Below are 16,303 nucleotides of genomic sequence, written 5' to 3'. Positions count from 1 at the left end.
GGAATTTGCTTCAATATGGACATAAATTTTCGTGGTGTGTAGAGACCATTAGTGAATGAAGCATTTAAAAAAAAAATGCTCTCAACTATGCAAAAAAAGGGCCAAAAAGCCTCAAAATGCTCGCGTTTAAAATTGTCAAAGTAAGGTAAGTGAAGCATTTATCGACCATGAAAGTTGAATCGTTACCTCAAAATAATACTAAGATTTATTGAAAATTATTCATTGCTTTTTACTAATTTGTTTTTTTTTTTTGGAAAATTTCTTGCATTAGTTACAAAAGGAATATATACGTTGCAAATAAAAGATAATTCATTAAAAGCGATCAATAGTTTGGAAAAATCATTTGATTTTGGGGTGACGATCCGACATTCATAGACGATAAATGCTTCATTAATTACTCCATTTGAACAAAGTTAATTCTCACAATGCAATGTGTAGAGACTATAATTTTAGAAGATATTAATTTTGAAATGTTTTTGGCTTGCCATATTTCGTCCCTAACGTTCCGCTAATTTGTTCTCAATCAATTGTCCCCTTGGTAGTATTTTGCAAAAAAGATATTTACTTTATACTGAGCTAATTACGTGAATTGATGGTAAAGTATGACACATATTGCAAATGCAAAAGAGCAAGAAGGATGTTCTGTGAGAGCTCACCAGATACTCTCCCCTGTGGCATGAGTGAGAAGTCACTGGGGGGAGGTCATGAGTGTGTCATACAATATTTATAGCTGTGGGCAAAAGGCATCAGACACAGGTGCGTCAGTTAATTTGGACACCGTTCAATTGATGTCCCGTCCAACTGATTCACCACCCTCGAATGACTGGCATTCCTCTGCGGACACGGACGTGGTGTTCACAGTGATAGAAACACCTGTTTACTGTCTCTTTTGCGCTGCTAGAGATTGCCACTGTCCCACCAGATCCCGCGAGCACCTGGATCTATCTGAGATAGAAGCGCTGGCGGAAACCTCGTGTAGAATTGTGGCGAAAGGTGAGGAGGAATTGGCACGTGAGAAAGAGGCACAGGAGTTAGATGCTGCCATCCGAGAGCTCATTGACTTCGCGTCGGTGGTGAAAAAGCGTCCTGAAATCATGAATCCAGCCTACATTCCGATTGTTGAGGGATGCCTTCAGGAACTTGCTCTCCTGGCCATGCTTCACTCTCAGGGTCGCATTGGATTGCGCCCTGAGAGCCCACGAAATGCTATCATTCAGGAGCTGTCTGCTCCATCGACTGACCATTCATCACAATCAGCGTACACTCCTGACAAGGGCATTTGTCGCAATTTGCCCAAGTTGAGTGATGGCCTCGTTGGCGATAATCATAATAAACGGGAGGAACGTGAGAGTGCCGGAATCATCACAGAACCCTTCGTCTCCGGCGAGAGATTCCTCCCCACTGAAGGTATCACGCCAACCCGTGGCATTCACCCTGTCGCATTTTCGTGTATCCCATGAATGAAATGTGACTGACATGTTGACGAAAGTTATTTGTTTCAAAGAAAACCCAAAAAAAAACAAAAGTTCGTAAAAGAGTTACTGAAAAAAATACCAATATATTACTTTAAAGTTAATATGTGGTGATTTAAACCACATTTTAACCAATGACTAATAAGCTTCTTCCTTATGTTCGAATGAGAAATTCTAAATTTGTTATATCACTAAATTGAATGCAATAGTTCACCGAATTATGTGGGAGGAAACCTTCCAGTCATTGAGAATGTAAAACAACCATTGAACATTTTTGGGGATAAGAAAAAATTCTTTAACTTAAATTTTTAATTTTTCCACAGCGAAATCTAAAATTAAATAGCTTTCTCATTTATTTATTTAATGGAATAGGTCTTATGCAAAAACGCACAATAACTTTTGTTTGTAAACGTGTTTTCAAAATTCCCTATTGGAGAGAGTGAGATAACTAGATCTCGGTTTCATTCACTCTCATTGAAATGTCAAAAACATGTATACAAAACAAAAGTTATTGTGCGCTGGCCATTAAAATCAAGAATACTTAAATTGTTTAAAATTGATTTTGAATTGTATTATTATCTTTTTCTGGCACCCATGTCTTGTACGTTTACCGTCGTCTTATCGTCGGTACCAACCATCATAGAAAAAATCGTTCAATAATTTCGACTTATTAATAAATTGATTTTAATATAAAGTATTATATTTCTATATAAAATGAAATATTTACTGCTTTTCGATGATGAATCATTGGATAGAATAAATTGAATTATGACGTAATGGGTTCCAAGAACGGTGCTCAATGCTTGGAAAAATAGTTCAATTGGTAAGATAATTTCAGGTTCATCTAATTAAGCACTATAACTGACCACTATACGAAATTTAGTAAAGGCTTGAGTAAAGGGGACATGGAAGAAACATCCGCATTAAGAAGTGGCGATCCTGGGTAGTAAATTAATGGATCAATGGACTGAGTAATTCTTCCAATAAGAGGAGAATAATTCAAAACGAACAAACGAAACTCTCGACACAATTGATAACAATAAATACTGATGTTCTTCGAATTATTTCCTTCTACTCTAGACAATAAAAGAAATCCACAGTTCTAGTTCATTGTCACATTCTTCCTCGAGTGTCCAAACTCATTTTCTGTATAAGTTTGCAGAAGAATAGGAATGTATCGATTGATTTATTAGAAGCTCTGAGTTTCGGGGTGGTTTTGTTTGTCAAGCAAGCAAATACGTTCTAATACTTCCCGCCAATCGAACATGATGATTAAGAAGATTTAAGACTTCAGTGTCGATTAAATTGTATACTCGGTCTTTAATCCGATTGAATGGGAATTCTTTCACACGAATTGAGGGTGCTTCAATGAGTTTCTGCTTCCTCTACTGCTCGAACTCGTCTGAAAAAGCATTATATATAATCTGTCGATTTTTTGGCATCCGAAAACTATCCTCTTCCAGCTCTTGGAGACCTTGGAGATAATTTTTCTGTACATATCTTCATAATTCAGAAGATTTCATCATATCATGCTATTTTTCCGATCGTTGCCTAATCGGTTCATTAGTTACCATAGGTTAGTGGCCAAATATTTACAGGTAGTGACTTCATAACTTCGATAAGTCGATCCCAGGATCATTAACGTAAGTTTAATCTTTCTTTAACCCGTGTTTTTTACTACGACAACATAAATTGAGTTAGGGTGGAATCACCAGTTCTCGCCAGTGCCCCACTTCTCGCCACTTACATTGAAATCGCTATTTTTCGCAATTTATGAAATAAATGAGTCGCAATTTTTTTGTATTGTTTCTGCTTCTACGCATAGAATCGAAAAATAATAATTATTCGTTTTGGATTCACGATTTTGATCACTTTTTAGAGCAATATTTTAAGCAAGTGCATCGAATCCAACATCTCTTACCAAATGTACTAAGTGTCGTCAAATTTTCATCAGGCCAAAAATACCTATTTGGGTAAATAATTTGTCTATTGAATATTTAATTGCACTTGTGGAATACATAAAATTTGTATTTAGTCAATCAATATTTCATTTTATATTATTTTTGTATAAAAATGAGGCATGTCGAGAAGTGGTAATATTCTGGAATTGATTTTACCATCTGTCGCCATATCTTTTCAATAGGCGACGCTAACTTCACTTCGTACATTCTCAGTTGTCAAATCTGCATTGTTTACTTTCTGCAAAAGCCCCATAATTTGATTTCTCAAATTAAAGTGAAGAAAAATCATTTAAAGAGAGTAATAATAAAGTGATCACAAGGAAAGAGAAATGGTGGATGTATTCTTTTCATAGCATTGCCTAAAATAACCGAGTGTGGTTCTTTTCAAGTGGGTGGCGAGAAGTGGTTACAAATTTTACAAAACTGGCGAAAAGTGGTAAAAAGTGGCGATGAAATGGTTATTTTTGCATTATTAATAAAAATCAGTTTTTTAAGTAGTCCAGCGTTATGTTCTAGGATTATTGTTTTCACGTATCTAGAGTAGAGCCAATACATCTAAGTAACTTTGTGTCAAATTTGACTTATCTTGTAAGAAGGATTCAAAAGTTATGATTAAATGAATTTAATTTTTTCCTAAACATGGCGATAGCCGGTTATTCCACCCTATTCCTAATATTCGTCTTACAAGGATAGATCTTAAAAAGGTTTTTGAAAGCGGTTTTTTTCTTCAACCAAACGGATTCGTATTTATGCTTGTTGGAAAAGTCTTAAATTATTTGATTAGTCTATATCTTTTTAAATCCGTATTAGGGGAAACTGGGGCACCACCAAACACTAATATTTATTTCTAAACTACTTGGACTATCTCAACCATTCCTTCAGTGGACAAGCATCCCTATAATGCCTATAAATTCCTATCGGTTTTATCCTCTGAAGTCGAATATCCGATTAAAAAATCGCACCCCGTGTTTGGTGGTGCCCCAGTTTCCCCTACATCCGTTTTCATCTGAACTTCAATTATAGGCAGTCTTGAGTTACCATTTAAGAGATTTAATATATCGGTTAAAGTAGGTTTTGAACCGGTAAACTTAAAAACAAATTACACAGTGAATAAAAATCTGGAAAGTTAAATTTTTGAATTTTGAATTTTTTATATAGAATCAAAGTTACGAATTCGAGCATTTGGCGAAGCTGAGACACTTTTCCATTCAATTTTATTTTCTTTTCTAATCTTTTGGGATATCAGGGGCGGGTAAATTGATACTATTGAAAATAAAATCAATATAAATTGTTGCATATTGGGTGATGGCCTGTATATTGGAAGAACACTATATTGAATCTCAATATTTAGACTTAAGCTAAATAGCTGAAGATTTAATGCAAATTGAATGAAACAGAGATATTGCATGGCTTAATTGTGTCATTGGTTGCACTAAGCATTTCTTTTAATGGAGTCATTATTTTACCGGGCGTTTTTTTTTAATATTAGGGTCCTCCCCTTGAATTCTGATATAAATCATTGTAACTTTAATTTAGGATGAATTTTGAAACTTTAGAATTTAATTAAGATATAAAGAAAGCTTTATGGAGAAATTTATGACCATATTGAAGCAAATTCCTTACGCTTGTGTAGGAAAAGCTCCTCAATATGGACATAAATTTCTGTGGTATGTAGAGACCATTTGTGTTTTTAGTGTAAATATTGAAATATTAAATTGGAGTTGTTCATATTTAAAGATTTAAATTTAAAAATTATTTTCGTGACATGTTTGAATGATAAGATTTAAGATAACTTTAAAAAATTTGTAATATTGATTATTCGGGAGGTTTCTGGCCTGAAAGCCTGACACTTTAGATTTAATATTTTTACAGGCTAATTTATGGGCTAATTTAAAGATTAAGAACTTAGCACTTGTCTCAGAATATTCAAGACAAATAAACTGCACTTTGCTGAAATGGATATGTTTTTTTTACATTCATTAAATTATTTTTGAAAGCTAAAAGTTTGTACAAAATATTGCCTCTTCATAGTGCATTAAATGATAGAATCGTAAGTTTTTAATTTTAAAACTATATATTTATTATCTCTTTACCTTAGAATCGTCAAGTATATTTTATAAAGAAAATATAATATCTATGATTTTACTTTATAGACTCTAAAGCTATTAAACGTGATAAATTGCTATTTTCCATGCTTCATACATATTGCTTGGTTGTTTGTTGATTTTATAATTTTATTTTGTTATGTATTTCCTTTTGAACAAACTTGTCAGTGAAAACGTATCATAAAACTTTAAACTTACAAATTGGCACAAATAGTTTCATGATGTTTTTATTTCCCTGTCACGATTATGAAACGACTCTTTTTTAAGTTTACATTTTTTTCAGCAATTATTTTCATTGATTTACTATTCGAATGAAATAGAAATTTCTGTGTGAAAAATTTCTGATTTTTTTTTAATAAAATTGTAACGTAGAAGTAAAATGGAAATAAAATTTCAGGAAACGAGACATTAAAATTTACGTCTTTCATCTTAGTAAATAGAATAAATTTATCTATAAAAGCAAGTTTTCAAAATTTGCATGCATGTATTAAAAGCTTTATAGATCATACAACTTGCAGTGATTTGGAGTTTTTAGTTTGTGTAAAACTTTTGAGGATTCTTAAGATTGTCTCTGTTGTTCTCAGTCAGAAAATTTGATGAGTTCTTTGAAAATAATTTACCAAGTTTTAAGATAACTATTGCTTTCAAAGAAAGGTTTAAAAATATTTTTCTGTAATTCCGAACTCTAAAATAAACCAGAGACGTTTCTCTCAAAGTCTTCAATAAATTTAGCTTTCATAGCATAGGTGAAGTGCCTTAATGGAAAACCAAACATATTTGTTGAATATGAAAGGGAAATTCTACCTTTGTACATATTGATCAAATCAGAGTAAAGGTCAAAGAGATATGAATAAAATATGAGATATTTCTCAATGTTTGTCGTATGGTCTATCTCAGTCTCTTTACCATTTTCCAGTATTTCCCTTTGGGATTGGGATTTGAAAAAAATGCAATAAAATAATTTAGAAATATATTGAAAAGAAAATAGCTGCCACCATACAAGGGGTCATGGTGCTCAGCATCGTCATGTCGAATATTTTATTATGGAAATTTCTGAATTTTATTTCATATCTCTACAGCCATTATCAATCCAACCATTCATCTTTTGATGCTTTTTGCAAATCATCGAGGTGAAGTGTACCATTTGAATCACAGAATTAGGTTTCATACTTATTTTGCATAGATAGAACGTGCTTATAATTTAAATAGTAAAACTAACAAAATTTGAGGTTACCTCGGTTACCCATTGATAATACCATTTATAATAAAATAAGATGCACTAAAATGTTACACATTTAATAGATATTCTGTCGAGAAGAAATTCAAGTTCATGCTAATTTGGTTAGATGATTTGTTCTGAAAATAAGTGGGAAATGGTTCTTACTATACTAATGTCAACCATATAATTTCAGAAAAGAGTGCGTGAAGAGAGGTTTATTAATTTTTCCTGCAATTAAAATTAGAAAGAATCCCATCTAATATGACGTATGAAAATTAGTTGCGATATTTTCACGAAAATTTGTATGACCGTGATTGTGTGATGTTCTATTTTTAATGATAAGTCCAATACGCACTCAATCTCACGGGAAAAATTGGTGTGATTTGAAAAAGGTGGAATGAGATATATAACATGTTTTCTCTGTGAGGCCTTGTGCTTCAGCAACCCACGGAGTGGTCTATTTTCTCAGTCGTGAGTCTTTATGCGAATCTAATGCGAAGCCAGGAATTTGTTCCTTCTTTCAATCGCTATGTCCAAGGGGCATACAAATTCTCTGCTCAAGGGCCTTGACAGACATGAGGATTAGCCGACAGACGGCTTAGCGTAATTATATTAGAAATGATGGTTAAACTACATTTCTAACATTTTCCACTAAGTCGTCTCTCGGCTTAAGTCGTAAGTGTGTCTAGAGCATAACGGTTTTAGACGAGTTTTGATTTCTCCGGTCTCCTCATATTTACTCTCACTCAGAACTGCTCAAAATGTAAATAAAATGATAAAAATATTTGTTTAGGTACTTATAGATAAAATTTTCTAATAAGTCGAGACTTACTAAATGATTAGTAAACTGTCATTCGCCATCTTTCGACCAGTATACAAATTATAAATTCACAAGGGTTGTACGTTTGTAATGTTGTTCTTTGGCAATTGCTATATTTACGTAGGCTTATTCGTACTAAAGTTTTCTTTAAAAGTGAAAAGTAAAAGTTACCAATACGATTTAACATAAAATGATTCACTATGTTTGAAATATGATACTAAAACGGTCTTCAGACTAAAGGTTTATTCCAGTTCCTGAAGGTTTGAAAATCCTAAATATTATAAACCAATTTTATTGATTTTTCAGAATCTAATAGGTCATTTGCTACTTAATAAATCAAATCCTATGTCTTAGGTGGACGTAAAAGTTCAAATGTTGAACTTCCTATTTTATGAGAATAGAATAGGGTAAAGTGGTACAAGTTGGACAATGGTACAATTTGGACAGGGCTTTTTTATCTTGATAAATTTAGTACTTCATTTTTATTTGTATATTTTTAATGCTTTAATTTTATAATTTGGTTCCTTGTGCTTAAAAACAAATTTTGTACTGTATTTATCAAGAAAAAAGCCATGTCCAAATTGTACAGGCGAATTGTCCAACTTGTAACACTAATTCCAAATTATATCACTTTACCCTACCCTGCAATTCTATGAAACTTTTGAATTTTCCATATGTATGTGTTCACCCAAATGCTTTAGACCAAAGTGGGACCGTTTCAGTAGGAGCCAAACCAAACTAGAACCATTAACTTCACAGTGTTCAATGCATGTTTTGTTTAGGCAAATAAGAGTGCTAAACAAAACTAAGACTCCTATCAAAATGTCGTATAAATTATACCATTCTTGTCAAATAAAATTGATTAGTAATACGAAATTTCTGAGGTCCATTCTATGCTTATTTTCAAATAGTGTTTATAATAAAAGATATCAATTGAAAACCTTTGTCTGATGGTCAAGACTTTTAATTATATCATGAAATATTTTTATACCAGTTCACAATCTAAAATAATACACAAGTATTTGTCTAATTTTTGGTATAATACACCGCTCATTAAAATTTTAAATGATTAACATTAAGTGTTTCTAATATGCGTTCGAAATATTAAATATTTTCATTTTTATTTGCTAAAATTACAAAATTGTTATTCAGTAGTAAAAGCTGAACTTGGTCCACAAAAATAGGTACAAATGGTTTTAAATAGCATAAAAATGGTTCCTCATAAATACTATAATATTTTTCTCATTCGCTTTAATTTGAAACCTCATTAATTACTATTTAGCAGTGCGACGAAATTGTACAGATCTCTTCTGTTAAGCCCTAGACACACTTACGACTTAAGCCTAGGGACAGCTTAGCGTAATTATAATCGAAATAATGATTTGACTGCATTCCCATCAGTTTTCCACTAACTAAGCCATTTATCGTCTGAAACCGAAAGTTGGCTCAGTAAAAAACAAATGGAAATGCAATACAATAATTATTTTCATTATAATTACGTTAAGTTGTCTCTCGGCTTAAGTTATAAGTATGCCTAACATCACTGAGAGAAATCCGAAAAAGTTAAAAGAACATTCCGTAAATGTTAATTTTACCCTGCAGTATTGATCCAAAATCGGTGTAAGTATTACCCTTTTTAGGTGTATTAGGGGTTAAAGTTACCCTTTTTCATGTTAATTTTACCCTTAAAAAGGTGTGAAATTAAGATTAAAAAATTTTGATATATTTTTACACCTAAAAGTGTTGAAGTTATGAGGAAAAAAAGTTAATCGCACCCTCTTTTTTTATCAGTGATTGAGAAAAAAGGGGTGCGATTAACTTTTTTTCCTCGTAACTTTTTTGGTGTAAAAATATATCAAAATTTTTTAATGTTAATTTTACACCCTTTTAAGTGTAAAGTTAACATGAAAAAGGGTAACTTTAACCCCTAATACACCTAAAAAGCATAATATTTACACCAATTTCGGATCAATAATTCAGGGTAAAATTAACATTTCCGGAATGTTATTTTAACTTTTTCGGATTTCTCTCAGTGAAGGCATTAGGCTATTAATTTGAATAATTTCCAATAAAACTTTGCGAACGAAACATAAAATTCCATAACTTGATTGACAAAATCTGTTCAGAACGAGATTTTATATACCTATGATTGATATAAACTTACCACATGAACAATAATCTTGCATTTTAAAATTAAAATTGCATCTCGCTATAATTTAAAGTACCTTAAAGTCGACCGGTGAAATTATTTATTCAATTTTTTACGCGTTATGGTTAATTTCTATGAAATTGTCAGTGCTTTATATTATACATGACATTAATACAAATCCACACGCTAAATCTAAGTAAATTGAATAAATAACTATATCCCAGTAGAGGCCATTAATAAATTACCTTATTAATTGTCAAAAAATTTGTTTCAAAACGTATATTAACGGGAAATATTGTTGATTTTTTTAAAATCACAATGTACAGTAGACTCTCTCTCAATCGCGTATATGGGGAAAAATGTCATCCAAATTATCGAGAGATTTGGGCATCAAAATCATTATAAATTCTACAAAGAGCGCTCAAGTTTTAAGAATCACGATAAAATAAGAGGAAATACAGCGAATTTGAACAAATTTGCTTTAAAATCAAACGTGAAATTCGTCAACAAAATTTTACGCCCGATTGAAAAAGATCCGATTCAGCGAGAGTCTATTGTATATTGTATATCGTGATATCAATTTCAGAGTAGTTTTCGAGCATAGAAAAGAGCAAAGATTTGGCATAAATTATAAGTACCATTTTTCTCACTTTTACAAATTAATATTCAAAAAAAAAGTTTAAGGGACAGGTATCTTCATATTCTGAAATCTAAGGGTCATTGGATGAGAACCTAATTTTTTGGTTGTACAGTAGACTCTCTCTCAATCGGGAATATGGGGCGAAATGTCATCCGGTTTATCAACAGATTTAGGCATCAAAGCCTTTGTAAATTCCACAAAAAGGGCTCAATTATAAAGAATCACGATAAAATAGGAAGAACTACAGCGAATTTGAGCGAATTACCTTCATAATTAAGCGTGAAAATTGTCAACAAAATTTGACGCCCGATTGAAAAAGAGCCGATTGAGTGAGAGTCTACTGTATAATTTTTGATGAATTTTGACAAGTGTAGACGATTTCTGAAAAGTCCATTACCAGTAGCAATTGATAGCCCCAAAGAATTTGGCATTATGTTCCTTCTCACCAGAAATAATCACACAGAAAATAAGAAGAAAATTCACGATGATGATGAGATAGAAATATCAGATTAACTGTTGCGTCTCGTTTACTCTCACTTGGGGAAGGGGAGAGGGAACAGAAGAAGTGTAGATGAATCCGCGTGGTAAAATGTAAAGGCAGATGGGAAAGAAGCGCGTGTAATGTGGCAATTTTCACATTGTGTTGTGACGAGAGATCATTTTAAGAGGAGCACAATCTCACCTGCGGTGACATTTAGTATTGTAGGCAACATCAGCTCAATTGAGTCTCCTCTTCGAGATACCCCCACAAAGTATGTGTGGCTTGTGCACAATTTAGCACTAGCGAGATTTTCTCAATTAATTGTACTCGAGCCGTTGAACAATTAAGTACACGCAAAGCTCTTTTTTAACCGTTTGCCTACCACCCTCTCCTCCATGTTGTAGTGAATTTCGTGACACTAAATCAGTTTAAGTTTGCCCCTTTTATTCACACCAAAAAATTCCCCTCCTAAGCCTTCATTTAGTTGTTTGCAGAGCTTTTTTTTCCAAACCCCATTCTGCTCCACGATGGAATTTTTTGCCAACCACCCCATTGAGCTTTGGTGGTGCTTTCCACTTTCGCTTGGGCTTTTGTTCGTGAAGTGTGTGTGTGTATATAGTTCTTTTTTTTCCTAGTGCCCACTCGACACACAATTAATAATCTTCCACCAACATTCCATGAAATGACAAACGATTTAGTCATTACTGAAGGTAATTCTCTACTGTTGCATGAATGCTAAATTGCCTTCCGTGGGGGTTGAAAACAAGTGGATTTCAGTGGAGGATTTGGGTTCATTTGTCAGAAAATTAAAGCTCCGAAAGTGTTCGCATTTTTAGTGTCGCGTGTTTCTCATTGAAATTAGTTTCCACTCGAGTGCACTTTAAATTTTAATGACATTAAATATGATATCTTATATCTACAATTATTATCACGATTTCACACCACGTGTTGAGGGAAGTTAAAATAGCATCAAGTAGATGAAATTCTAAGAGTGTTGTGAAAATTTATAGACTTTTGCAGTTACTGTTTAAAGCTTTTAAAAAAAAAGTACAGTTAAACATTTAAATTATAATTTTATTTCCAGACATATGGATGCATAATTAAATTAGTGCATAAATATGGAATGTGAAAAATTGTATAATAAATCGGCATACTAAATACACTGAAAGGAAATTTAAAAAAAAAAGTGTTAAAATCAAGCAGTGATGCTTAAACGTTAATGTGTACTCCAGACAATACGATAGAAAGTTTTTTAATAATGTTTTATGTGGTTATTTACATGGAAATTACGTTGCTTAAAAAATGTGATCTTCAAAGAAAAATTGACATGGTAACACCAATCCATTGAGCGTAAGGCAAGGGTAGTTTCAGGCATTTTCTGACTTTTGAAAATAAATATTTTGGAATAACAAATTAAAACCAAGGTAAACTTGCTGCAGGGCTTTGTTTTTTTTTAATGCACTTTTTGAAAGTTGGTAATTGAATCAGAAAACCGTCAGCTACCTGAAACTATCCCCTATTTCTTTATAAAATCGTACAACATCATTAAAGAAATGTCAAATTAAGGTATTGTAGAATTGGTCGAAACAATATTGCAATTCGTGTCAATATGATTATAGATACGTTTTTGAGTATCATAATTTTCGCAATTGAACATTTAAGCTTTTAAGACTGACAACAAATGAACATGTTTAGTATTATACTGAAAGAAACGTGTTATGTTCACAGCCGGAGTTTTGTTATCTAAAAGTGTCTCTGCTAAATAATGCTTCCTGTTTGCAGAAATTATTCAGTTATAACGTGAGAAATTTTTATAAAACAGGACTATCTACAGAAATATTTTCGTTGATTTGATTACTAACAGGACTGACACGATTGACATTTGTTTGATTTGAAAAACCTGTTTGACATTTGAAGCACTTCGAAATTTAAACTTATGTCAGCCACCTTTCGTAATTAATAAATAATACAAAAAAACTTCTCTGGATTCTAATGCCAATTTTCGTTTTTTTTTTAACTTTGATTAGATCTATTTTAAATGACAAATAATAAAAGTTATTTGGACAATGTTTTAATTTCACTATGAGTCTTACATGATTCTCTATTTAAGTTTCGAAGTTACTAAATGGTTAAACGTGCACGGTTTTTACTTTATTTTGGAGAAAATCAAACGAATTTCATAATAAATTACAACAATTCTTCATAATAAGATAGTAACTTTTTTAGTTCAGAATTTTGTAGTGATGTTCTGTAAAGCCACAAAACGTTGTGTAAAACTTTTTCTTATATATTCGAAATTTAATTCGAATTTTTAAATAGGGGAATGTAGGCATGGTTCGAACACAATGAACCCTCAAACGATGCGAATTTTCTTTTTGTTTCAAAAAAATCTGGTTTACCATTTCTCATATCGTCTCATGAGGTTAATAAAACTATCTCATGGCTAAGAAGTGGCGAACTAGCTCATTGCAACCAAATAGAAAATTGGATTCATTAGATTGTTTACTGTGTACGAACCAAGCTTTTATTCCCCTACCAACGATACTTTCAACGTATAAAGGGCATGTTTTCATTTTAACTGAGATATCTTTAAATTACCATTATAAGACAGGAAACTAGAGAAATAAGTAGGGGAAAGCGCGCTACTTTTGGACGACTCAGGCTTCGGAAAACTCAACTTTTTCTGTCTTCTTAATTAATTCAACCTATACTTCTTTTCTGGAAATTTCAGACATTCGACTAACTACTAATATAATAATAGGCCAAATTTTTTTGAAACACATTATTGAAGAAATTTTTTTAAACTTAAGTTGTTCGAAAGTACCACGCTTTCCCCTACAGTGTCTTTGTTGTGTGCCTACAAATGTTTTACTAGATAAATGCTCTGATATGGGGATATATTCAAAAAGAAGTACTTCCACTCTTTCATTTTATTCTTAATTTTAGGAATTTGCAAAAATTAAAAAGAATAATTTTCAACAATTTCTTTTCTTAAGATGTTTAAAGTTTTCTTAATTAAAAAAAAACTCTTCACTGTGATTCGGGTTTTCTGAATTTGTATTTGTGCGAAAAATTGACGAAAATCATAGTGACGAAAATATAGAAGAATTTGTACGTCAGACGACACAAAAAAAAATTATGATTAATTTTCCCGAAACGCTCTATTATTAATAGAAGTCACTGTGATACTTTATTTAAGAATGTCAGCCAGTGCAATCACTCTCTGTGTCATCACAAGTATTTCATCAACTCCTTGAACTTTAGCACGTGAGTGAAACTCAAATGTGTCCTTGGTAATTTTCAGTTAATCTTCTAGATAATAAGCCCAAATGATTTTTCGTGAAATGGCACTTTTTGGCTTCATAAAAAGTCAAATGAAAATGGTGAGACACTGTTAATATTTTACGTAGATTTTGAATTGGTGAGGTTAATACTGGGGATAAGATACTGTGTGGTATGATTTGCAAAATAACAATGTAAATATTTCATGAGAGCAATTTTCGTCACGATGAAAATATACCATCAGTTGTATTTTCAGACAATTATTTTGTACACATTTTGTGCTCCCGACCACTTGAAATTTCTCGTGATATTTCGCACAATTCAAAAATATCTCACCCATTTTCTTTTTCTTTTTACTGATTTTTTTGCTGTTATTGTAGCTTCTTCAAGAATTTGTCACACAAAAATCGATCAATTGAATGAATTTGTGGTATTTGAAGAAAAGAGATGTGAGAAAAACACGTTGACTTACATGATGCCTTTTGAATGCTAATTGATGAGTTTTCCTCAGAATTTCTTTCTTTTTAAATTGCTCGAAAGTAATATAGGGTGGGGGCTCCTTTTACGGTTTGTAGCCCACTTACCTGATTCTTATGGGGTTTTTATGTTAAGAAATCTGGTGAAATTTTCAACATGGGATGGTGCTAACGTAAAAAAGTCTTTTGGTATTGAATAATTGATCAAAATATTTTTTGTGCTATGTTTAGAATATTAGTTTTATTCACTATGCAATTTAGGAAACTAAAAGCAAGTATAATTATAACGCAAATTTTGAAAAATTACTCATGATATTATTTTATTATATTTACAACTGTCTCATGCCCTAGGCACACTTACGACTTTAGCCGAAAGACGGCCTAACGTAAAAATAATCAGAATAATGATTTTACTTTTACTATATTTCTGTCAGTAACCCAAACTGAGAGGTAAGTTAGTCAAAAACTGATGGAAATGTAAAATCTAATAATTATTTTTTTATAATAATTACATTAAGGGGTTACGCGGGTTTAAAACTCTTAAAAAACTAGATGGGAGAGCTCCTAATACACTTACACTTCAATATTATTTTTTGGGAAAACTGTACATTAAATTCAATATATGTATAAACACAATACTCACTCTCAAAATGAAATATTTTGAGATATTAACGCCAATTTACTTGATAATGATCTTTTGGCAATATTAAAATTTGGCGTAAAAACCACAACATTGCCGTTACTGTCAACATTCTATTATTACTAATCGTATCGAGACACTTTATTTGGTACTACAATGTGCCTCGTATTGGAAGAACGTACTGATCATAGATCGCCCAGGAACGCCTTTCCCGTAGTGAATGTTTCTTCCGTATTCCTGAAGGTTTTTGGGCAGAGGTGGTGCATTTTATTACGTTTTATCACAGTAAAAATGTCTTTTTTCTCAGTTACTTGCATCGGGCGGGACTCGAACTCACAGCTGTGAGAGTCAAGTCAGAGATCTCACCGCCAAAGAGCCAATGGTCTTATCTATAGAGCCAATGAGATCCCCAACATTCTATTTTAAATTGGTAGTTAACGAAGAGGATCTCGAAAGTTGGCGTCGTGTTTTTTAGTGCTCGGATTCAAAGAAAGGGCACTATGTATAATTAGCTTTTTTTCAACTTGTTACCGTTCTGTATCTTAAGCTTTAAGAGATATCATCTTTTAGTGTTCACTTACAGTTCTTCCTCCCCTAAAAAAACAGTAGATACGTTTCTCTCCAACCTTCCTCGATTCCCCTAAAAACATCTTTCCGTTTTTTTTCTCGAAAACGGCTGTTTTGTTTTGGAGGTAGTTTGTGCCCAAAATGATAGTGTGTTTAGATGCCTTTAAAGCTTGAATTAAGCCATATCTTTCATACCTTACTTTTAAGAAGGTTCCATAGAAAATAGTCCTTAAATGTGAAGAATATTGCGTAGTGGGGCACCTTTGAAATTGTGAATTTTTACCTATTTTTAAATAAAATTGAGCCTAATCGGGATATATTTTATATTCTCAATATGTTTGTGTAGCTAAATTATGAGGCTCAATTTTATTTAAAAATAGGTGGAAAATCCCAATTTCAAAGGTGTCCCACTTTCAAAGGTGCCCCACTTCTCTCTACTGCTTTGCACGCGTAGTGGCGTGCATCTGAACTATTAAAATAGTATTGCTAAC

General features: G+C 32.4%; 1 protein-coding gene across 4 annotated transcripts in view; it reads left to right on the top strand.

Moving 5' to 3' along the window:
• The window catches only part of LOC129801938 (uncharacterized), a 108,293-nt gene that overhangs the window by 65,558 nt on the left and 26,432 nt on the right, over positions 1 to 16,303 (top strand). For all 4 annotated transcript variants that reach the window (XM_055847426.1, XM_055847430.1, XM_055847427.1 and 1 more), the window contains one exon: positions 731 to 1,407. In XM_055847426.1, the coding sequence (XP_055703401.1) occupies positions 731 to 1,407 (677 nt within the window). The remainder of the gene's footprint in view (positions 1 to 730; positions 1,408 to 16,303) is intronic.

The sequence above is a fragment of the Phlebotomus papatasi genome, chromosome 2 (assembly GCF_024763615.1).
Source record: "Phlebotomus papatasi isolate M1 chromosome 2, Ppap_2.1, whole genome shotgun sequence".
In the NCBI taxonomy this organism is placed as follows: Eukaryota; Metazoa; Arthropoda; class Insecta; order Diptera; family Psychodidae; genus Phlebotomus; species Phlebotomus papatasi.
Note: the sequence above shows the minus strand (reverse complement) of the source record. Positions and strands in the feature narration are given on the sequence as shown.